At 44.0% G+C, this 10,000-nt stretch overlaps 1 protein-coding gene across 1 annotated transcript in view; it reads left to right on the forward strand.

Annotated features, from left to right (window-relative positions):
* LOC112266197 (1-phosphatidylinositol 4,5-bisphosphate phosphodiesterase eta-1) overlaps positions 1-10,000 on the forward strand; it is a 330,113-nt gene that overhangs the window by 75,582 nt on the left and 244,531 nt on the right. The window contains exons 5-7 of the mRNA XM_042296451.1: positions 212-341; positions 2,569-2,739; positions 8,471-8,564. Of these exons, the coding sequence (XP_042152385.1) occupies positions 212-341; positions 2,569-2,739; positions 8,471-8,564 (395 nt within the window). The remainder of the gene's footprint in view (positions 1-211; positions 342-2,568; positions 2,740-8,470; positions 8,565-10,000) is intronic.

Raw genomic sequence — 10,000 nt, forward strand, 5'->3', positions numbered from 1 at the left:
TGGAGCGTTGTTCTGGTCTGACTGGATTTGACGACTGACAAAATATGGTGCTGTGTTTTTGAAAAGCCTCCCACCCTCCCTACACACACACACACACACACACACACACACACACACACACACACACACACACACACACACACACACACACACACACACCACATCATCATCATCATCATCATCATCGTGGCTGTGTCCTTAACTCGTGTAGATGGATGAAGCAGACGTTTGAGGAGGCTGATAAGAACGGGGATGGTCTGTTGAACATGGAGGAGATCTACCAGCTACTGCACAAGATGAACGTCAACCTGCCCCGCAGGAAGGTCAAACACATGTTCCAGGTCAGTCACGGGTCAGAGGTGAAATACCTGTCGTCTGTCACTACACTATCTGACTAGAGAAGAGAGGAGGGATGCGTTCTAACTAAACCTCACCTGACAATAGATGAGCAGTTAGGAGGTGTTTATTTACATCCAGGATAGGGCTACGGCAAGGTTTAGTGGTTAGACTTAGAGAACATCAGTCTTCTGTCTTCTCGAGCCAGATAGTGACAACTGTGACAGTAGTACTTAGTACTCATGCTGCTACCTGGAAGCAAATCCCACCTTCAAACCAAGATCCAAAGCTTTAGCTAATGTTTTCTCTCACGGGTTTATAATGGGCCCATAGGGCTCTGGTCAAAACTAGTGCACTATGTAGGGAATAGGTTGCCATTTAGGATGTAGCCCTATGCGATTTAAATGACAGGCGTGCCTGCGAGTGCTGAGCATGAGGGTCAGAAAATACAGTTGGTTTATAGTCCACTATTTTATTTAGACTATTTTTAGGGCACCGCCAGGAGTGAATTGTTGTATAAACCGAACAAGGACAATGTCAGAACGCCTTTTCTGTCCTCACATGACAATGTCCTTGGAGTTGTTTGGTTCATGTTAGGGCACCATGGCTGTGTGTGAATGTACCAGATGTTTACTAGAGTTGTTTGGTCCATGTTAGGGCACCATGGCTGTGTGTGAATGTACCAGATGTTTATTAGAGTGGTTTGGTCCATGTTAGGGCACCATGGCAGTGTGTTTAAATACCAGATGTTAATTAGAGTGGTTTGGTTCATGTTAGGGCACCATGGCTGTGTGTGAATGTACCAGATGTTTACTAGAGTTGTTTGGTCCATGTTAGGGCACCATGGCTGTGTGTTTAAATACCAGATGTTTAGTAGAGTTGTTTGGTCCATGTTAGGGCACCATGGCTGTGTGTGAATGTACCAGATGTTTATTAGAGTGGTTTGGTCCATGTTAGGGCACCATGGCTGTGTGTTTAAATACCAGATGTTTACTAGAGTTGTTTGGTCCATGTTAGGGCACCATGGCTGTGTGTTTAAATACCAGATGTTTACTAGAGTTGTTTGGTCCATGTTAGGGCACCATGGCTGTGTGTTTAAATACCAGATGTTTAGTAGAGTTGTTTGGTCCATGTTAGGGCACCATGGCTGTGTGTGAATGTACCAGATGTTAATTAGAGTGGTTTGGTTCATTTTAAGGCACCATGGCTGTGTGTGAATGTACCAGATGTTTACTAGAGTTGTTTGGTTCATGTTTAGGGCACCATGGCTGTGTGTGAATGTACCAGATGTTTACTAGAGTTGTTTGGTTCATGTTTAGGGCACCATGGCTGTGTGTGAATGTACCAGATGTTTACTAGAGTTGTTTGGTTCATGTTTAGGGCACCATGGCTGTGTGTGAATGTACCAGATGTTTACTAGAGTTGTTTGGTCCATGTTAGGGCACCATGGCTGTGTGTGAATGTACCAGATGTTAATTAGAGTGGTTTGGTCCATGTTAGGGCACCATGGCTGTGTGTGAATGTACCAGATGTTAATTAGAGTGGTTTGGTCCATGTTAGGGCACCATGGCTGTGTGTGAATGTACCAGATGTTTACTAGAGTTGTTTGGTTCATGTTTAGGGCACCATGGCTGTGTGTGAATGTACCAGATGTTTACTAGAGTTGTTTGGTCCATGTTAGGGCACCATGGCTGTGTGTTTAAATACCAGATGTTTATTAGAGTTGTTTGGTTCATGTTAGGGCACCATGGCAGTGTGTTTAAATACCAGATGTTTAGTAGAGTTGTTTGGTCCATGTTAGGGCACCATGGCTGTGTGTGAATGTACCAGATGTTTATTAGAGTTGTTTGGTCCATGTTAGGGCACCATGGCTGTGTGTGAATGTACCAGATGTTTACTAGAGTTGTTTGGTCCATGTTAGGGCACCATGGCTGTGTGTGAATGTACCAGATGTTTATTAGAGTTGTTTGGTTCATGTTAGGGCACCATGGCAGTGTGTTTAAATACCAGATGTTTAGTAGAGTTGTTTGGTCCATGTTAGGGCACCATGGCTGTGTGTGAATGTACCAGATGTTTATTAGAGTTGTTTGGTCCATGTTAGGGCACCATGGCTGTGTGTGAATGTACCAGATGGTTACAGACAATAGAGGTGTAAAGGCACAGTTTGGAACAGAGGGTCACCTGACCAATGTAGACCCTCTCTAATGGTGACATAACTTCCCTTTCCCACAGGAGGCGGACTCGGATGACCAACAGGGCACGTTGACATTTGAGGAGTTCAGTGTGTTTTATAAGATGATGTCTCTGCGGCGGGACCTGTATCTGCTGCTCATGGGATACAGCGACAGGAAGGACCACCTGACTACCGACGAGCTGGCCAACTTCCTGCTCAACGAACAGAAGGTCAGGGTTCACAGAAAGACCAAACTAGATGATGTAGCTTTAGTGATCTGTAGTAGAGTCAGTGTTGAAGGTAAGGCCGCTACTGTCTAGTACTGCATCCCGGCAAAATAAATAGTAGAGGTACTCCGTACCGGTAAAACATGAGCCAATCACAATAATTACAACAAAATGTCAAGAAAACTGTAGGCTATTACATCACTTTAGATTATGATGTCATAGGCATGACACATGAGTGAATGGACTTTAACAGGTGGTGTAGTCTGCGCGACATCCATTCACCAGTGTTTGGAGGCTGGAGATGTGTTGTTAGTGGATGAACGTGAGCGGGTATCGCCTAGTAAAGGAGTCCTTTTTGAAGTATTTGTTTGACAATCAGATGAAAACATTTGACTGGTTGTGTTTATGCCACGACGAAAGGTAATACAGTGTAAACATGTAACTACAAATCTTTATGAGGTCCACAGAGATCCTTTTGAATCACAGTGTTTTACAATCGCTAGGACCCATTTCTCAATACTTAGGTCACTTTTTCAAAACTCTTCACACAGTTCTCCTAACAAACTTTCAGCTTGGCACAGCAGTTCATTTCACATCCAAAATGCACTAAAACTCCCAAAACACTTCATACATGTCTCAAATCAACTCATTCTTCCAGAACACCTGGCAAAGGTTGTCACCCAACAAGCACACTTTGTCACTCATAAAACAATGACCTAAACAACACTAACAGGTAGCATTACACAATGTTTTCTTTTTAAAAATGTCTTTACCAAACAAGAATGACACCTCTCTACTGTTTAGAATTCCCTGCAGTTTATGTTACAGGAATGAATCAGACATGATGCAATATGCTTCAATAGGTTTTATGTCATTTTTATGGCATTGAGTGATTCCAAAATACAACAATTTGTATATACTACCGATACAGATACAGTAGCAATGCCAGTCAACCCTGTCTTCTGCATTGGGCCACAGGTTCTCATCCACATCACATCTTATGTCATCTTGGGCAATACACCTAGGAAATAATCTTTTGGCATGCCTGGTCCATCCCTGGCAATCTTCTGCAGATATGTCCAGGAATCCAGCATTCATTGCGACCAGGAGGGACATTTGATCATGTGGATGGTGGTCATAAACCTTCCACCTCCATGAGGAAAATAATTCCCTCTATGGGGTTGAGGAATGGAGAGTAAGGTGGGAGGAAAATAATTCCTCTATGGGATTGAGGAATGGAGAGTAAGGTGGGAGGAAAATAATTCCTCTATGGGGTTGAAGAATGGAGAGTAAGGTGGGAGGAAAATAATTCCTCTATGGGATTGAGGAATGGAGAGTAATGTGGGAGGAAAATAATTCCTCTATGGGATTGAGGAATGGAGAGTAATGTGGGAGGAGAAGTGACACCATCCTGGGATGGGCTGCAAACCACTCTGTGACTGCAGGACTGGTGAAATGCCACATTGTCCCATACATTTACAAACGTTGTCCGATTTCACCTCGCTGCAACCCTGTCCTCACCTGACACGACCCTTCCACAGAGGTCACCCAGGAATGTAATGAGACGATAGATGCCACTGTTGAGTGTTGCAGATTTGTCTGCCCTCTCAGACCAGCCTCTCGTTGACAGACCATGATTTATTACACGATCAATTATAGCAGCCATAATCTTATTTTAGACTGCAGCTCTTGATCTTCCTCTCAGTCTTCTTCCACCATGCATACGTACTCCTCTTCCTCTCCCTCTTCCTCTCCCTCTCCCAGCCACTCTTCTTCCTCTGTCAGCCACTTCTCTTTCTCTGGCTGGGTCCATGTTTACATTACAGTTACAGCCTTATTCTTAAAATGTCCCCTTTTGTATAGATGGTAATGACATTGAAAGACTAACACCTGGGTAGGTGCTCAGCTACAATGGGAATCAGCTGTGGTTGGTCTAATTGTTTTGATTGTATTTCATTTATTTCAATATATTTCAATACGGTATTACTATAGAAATGTAGCAAATTGCTGTCTTATTCAAATTTGTGTTATGTTAGGTTTTGAACTTAACTTTAACAGTTTTGAAAATAGTATATCATCATGTGCAAATTGGCCTGTAGGTACATAAAGTTCTGGTGGTGGTTGTGTCTGACATTTGAAAGATGTAGTCATTGAATGCATTTTGTGCCCAAGCAATGAAAAATGATCCACAGTTTAGCCCACATAGACTGCTGTTATACTCACTGTGTGAAGAGTTTTGAAAAAAGTGACCTAAGTATTGAGAAATGGGTCCTAGCGATTGTAAAACGCTGTCATAAGGCTTAAATACTGTATGTAAGTCTATGATTACACAAAAGCGCATGCACACCCAATCTACTTTCACTCCTAATATGGGTTGTCTCTGGCACAACATCCTCTCTACAGTGTGGTAGGAAAGTATTCAGACCCCTTACATTTTCCCACAATTTGTTACATTACAGCCTTCTTCTCAAATGGATTAAATAAAACATTTTCTATGTTCTACACACAATACCCCATTATGACAAAGCGAAAACAGGTTTTAAGACATTTTTGCAAATGTAAAAAATACCATTAATAAATACCTTATTTAAATAAGTATTCAGACCCCCAGACTCAGACCCCCAGACTCAGACCCCCAGACTCAGACCCCCAGACTCAGACCCCCAGGCTCAGACCCCCAGACTGAAAATTGAGCTCAGGTGCATCCTGTTCCATTGATCATCCTTGAGATGTTTCTACAACTTGATTGGAGTCCACCTGTGGTAAATTCAATTGATTGGACATGACTTGGAAAGGCACACACCTGTCTATATAAGGTCCCACAGTTAACAGTACACGTCAGAGCAAAAACCAAGCCATGAGGTCGAAGGAATTGTTCGTAGAGCTCCGAGACAGGATTGTGTCGAGGCACAGGTCTGGGGAAGGGTACCAAAATATTCTGCAGCATTGAAGGTCCCCAAGAACACAGTGGCCTCCATCATTCTTAAATGGAAGAAATTTGGAACCACCAAGACTCTTCCTAGAGCTGGCCGCCTGGCCAAAATGAGAAATCGGGGGAGAAGGGTCTTGGTCAGGCAGGTGACCAAGAACCCAATGGTCACTCTGACAGAGCTCCAGAGTTCCTCTGTGGAGATGGGAGTAGGGCTGTGGCCGTCACGAAATTTCATTAGCCGGTGATTGTCAAGCAAATAACTGTCAGTCTCACAGTAATTAACAGTTAATTAACATAAACACATTTAGTATCTCCTGGCTTCCACACATTATCTACAAGCCACTGATGCAGACCTTTTAAACATCTACATTTTTTAAAAGTCTAATAACTCAATGTAATATAGCCTAGACCTTCACAATAATTCCATTATATTCCATTATTCTAAAGAAGCATGATATGAAGAAAATGTAGTCAATTTCAAAAGCATACTCTGAGTTGTCCTTATGTTAGGTCCTCATCTGGCTATGCCAAATGGCTGTGGGCTACACTAGTTCATTTAGCAGACCAGATTTGCTTAAAATTCCAAGGCTTTATTTTATGGTATGAAGATATTTTCTCCAAACGATTTGAGGGAGTACACACATATGCCTACTTTGTGTTGAGCTGTTAACAAAGAAATAGGTATTCCTATATGCTTAATTTAGAGTTATTAGTGTAACTTTAGTTGTTCTACAAACATGGGGCTATATGTTGTGATGTGTAATACATTGTAAAGCTGCACGATGAGACTCTAATGATGATTTGAAAAAAGTCTCTTAAAGACTTTTCTACTTTGTTTATTGAGCCGGCTGTAAACACTCCAATAGTCTCGCAATCGCAACTTGACAAGCACTTCATAATGCACTCGATAACGCACTCGATAATGTACTCGATAATGTACTTGATGATGCACGTGATAATGCACTCGATAATGCACTTGATACTGCACTCGATAATGCACTTGATACTGCACTCGATAATGCCTCCCTTTGTGTGGCCGTAACCCCTGCCTTTTTGCGGCCAGTGGCCGTTGTGCCCTTTTCCCAGAGTGCTGAGCGCTCCAAAGCACCTCTCACACACATGGCTCTCATCACACGATGGGGTCTTTCTCACAGACTACAAGTGAAGAGAGACACATTGGGGACGCAACTTTTCACGTCCTTATCCAATTCCGAGGTGCATATTGAAGATATTGGAAGAACTGTCCACATTTACTTTTCGTCAGCCAACAAGATGAGTAGGACTAACAAACAGCAAAAGCACTAGCCTATGTCAGTCTACTATCCCCATAGTACAAAAGTTGACCTATTCTATTCTGTGCTAGAAATAAATATTCCAAATATAGTCACGCCCAGTAAGCTGTTTATTCTCTATGTTGGTTGGAGCGGGATAGTGACTAGGGTGGGTCATCTAGGTTTTTTGTATGTCTATGTTGGCCTGATATGGGTTGTATTTACAATGGTGTTTGTTCTTCACTGGTTGACCTTTTCTTGTGGCAACCCAGTAGATATGGGAGTTTATCAAAACTGGATTTGCTTTCCAATTCTTTGTGGATCTGTGTAATCTGAGGGAAATATGTGTCTCTAATATAGTCATGCATTGGGCAGGAGGTTAGGAAGTGCAGCTCAGTTTCCACCTCATTTTGTGGGCAGTGAGCACATAGCCTGTCTTCTCTTGAGAGCCATGTCTGCCTACGGCGGCCTTTCTCAATAGCAAGGCTATACTCACTGAGTCTGTACATAGTCAAAGCTTTCCTTAAGTTTGGGTCAGTCACAGTGGTCAGGTATTCTGCCGCTGTGTACTCTCTGTTTAGGGCCAAATAGCATTCTAGTTTGCTCTGTTTTTTTTGTTAATTCTTTCCAATGTGTCAAGTAATTATCTTTTTGTTTTCTCATGATTTGGTTGGGTCTAATTGTGCTGCTGTCCTGGGGCTCTGTTGGGTGTGTTTGTGTTTGTGAACAGAGTCCCAGGACCAGCTTGCTTAGGGGACTCTTCTCCAGTTTCATCTCTCTGTAGGTGATGGCTTTGTTATGGAAGGTTTGGGAATCACTTCCTTTTAGGTGGTTGTAGAATTTAACAGCTCTTTTCTGGATTTGGATAATTAGTGGGTATCGGCCTAATTCTGCTCTGCATGCATTATTTGGTGTTCTACGTTGTACACGGAGGATATTTTTGCAGAATTCTGCATGCAGAGTCTCAATTTGGTGTTTGTCCCATTTTGTGAAGTCTTGGTTGGTGAGCGGACCCCAGACCTCACAACCGTAAAGGGCAATGGGCTCTATGACTGATTCAATCATTTTTAGCCAGATCCTAATTGGTATGTTGAAATTTATGTTCCTTTTGATGGTATAGAATGTCCTTCTTGCCTTGTCTCTCAGAGAATGCCTTGTCTCCCTTCTTGCCTTGTCCCTCTCTCTATCCCCCCCTCTCTGTTTCTATCTCCTCCCCCTCCCTGTGGCAATTTGGTCAGAGTTATGGTCATCCAGTTTATGCCCTGAAGTCCACCTTATTGCCTCAGTCTAGACTCCAGCACTCAGAGTGAGTCCAGACATCAATACTGTGAGCATTTTGACAGAGGTCTCTCAGGAGTCTATATTGATTGTCAGATTGTGGCTTGGTTTGTCTGATAGTGTCTGTCTCATGAAAAGATGTGTGTGTGTGTCTGTTTGTATGTGTGTATCTGTGTGTATATGTGTGTATCTGAGTGTGTCTGTGTGTTTGAGTGTGATTGTGTTCTGACAGTGTGTGTCTCTCTCTCCTCAGATGGTGAATGTGACTACAGAGTACTGTCTGGATGTCATTGAAAAGTTTGAGCTGTCTGAAGAGAACAAACAGAAAGGCATTCTGGGAATTGAGGGTAAGCCCCTCTGTTACCCTCTCCCTACACTTTAACCTCTACACTAAATTGGATTGGATTTGATTTGATTTGATTTGATTTAAAATGGTTGAGGGAATATTGGAGTGCCTGAGCACTACACTAATAATCACACATTCTCTCTCTCTCTCTCTCTCTCTCTCTCTCTCTCTCTCTCTCTTTTCTCTCTCTGTCTCTCTCTCTCTCTCTCTCTCTCTCTCTGTCTCTCTCTCTGTCTCTCTCTCTGTCTCTCTCTCTCTCTCTCTCTCTCTCTCTCTCTCTCTCTCTCTCTCTCTCTGCCTCTCTCTGTCTCTCTCTCTGTCTCTCTCTCTCTCTCTCTCTCTCTCTCTGTCTCTCTCTCTCTCTCTCTCTCTCTCTCTCTTTCTCTCTCTCTGTGTCTCTCTCTCTCTCTCTGTCTTTCTCTCTCTCTCTCTCTCTGTCTCTCTCTCTCTCTGTCTCTCTCTCTCTCTCTGTCTCTCTCTCTCTCTCTCTGTCTCTCTCTCTCTCTGTCTCTCTCTCTCTGTCTCTCTCTCTCTCTCTCTCTCTCTCTCTCTCTCTCTCTCTCTCTGTCTCGCTCTCTCTGTCTTTCTCTCTCTGTCTCTCTCTCTCTCTCTCTCTCTCTCTCTGTCTCTCTCTCTCTGCCTGCCTGCCTCTGGGCTGTTAATTCTATAAAGGGTTGAAGACTTAGAGATGGTTAAATGTTTAGATAAATTACACCACATGTAGAGCTCAAAGGCAGAGACCGTCTCAAAGGCAGAGATCGCTGCGTGTCTGAGATCGCTGCGTGTCTGAGATCGCTGCGTGTCTGAGATCGCTGCGTGTCCGAGATCGCTGCGTGTCTGAGATCGCTGTGTCGTGTCTGCGTGATCGCTGCTGCGTGTCTGAGATCGCTGCCTGTCTGAAATGCGTGTCTGTCACTGTCTGAGAACGCTGCGTGTCTGAGATCACTGTGTCTGAGATCGCTGTGTGTCTGAGATCGCTGTGTGTTTAAGATTGCTGAGAGGTGGAGATGGAGGAAGGAGATATGTAGGAGGAGGGTGATTGGGAGAGGTGAAGGAGAAGAGGAGAGGTGGAGGAGGAGGAGAGGTGGAGGAGGAAGGAGAGAGGTGGAGGAGGAAGAGGAGAGGTGGAGGAGGAAGGGGAGAGGAAGAGGAGAGGTGGAGGAGGAAGGAGAAAGAGGGAGGAGGAAGGAGAGAGGCAGAGGGAGGGAGCAGTGGAGGAGGAAGCGGAGAGGTGGAGGAGGAAGAGGACAGGTGAATGAGGAAGAGGACAGGTGGAGTAGGAAGAGGAGAGATGGAGGAGGAGGCGGAGAGGTGGAGGAGGAAGGAGAGAGGAGGAAGGGGAGAGGTGGAGGAGGAAGAGGAGAGGTGGAGGAGGAAGGAGAGAGATGGAGAGGTGGAGGAGGAAGGAGATATGTGGAGGAGGAAGAAGAGAGGTGG

This window comes from Oncorhynchus tshawytscha, linkage group LG13, assembly GCF_018296145.1.
Source record: "Oncorhynchus tshawytscha isolate Ot180627B linkage group LG13, Otsh_v2.0, whole genome shotgun sequence".
NCBI classification, from domain to species: domain Eukaryota; kingdom Metazoa; phylum Chordata; class Actinopteri; order Salmoniformes; family Salmonidae; genus Oncorhynchus; species Oncorhynchus tshawytscha.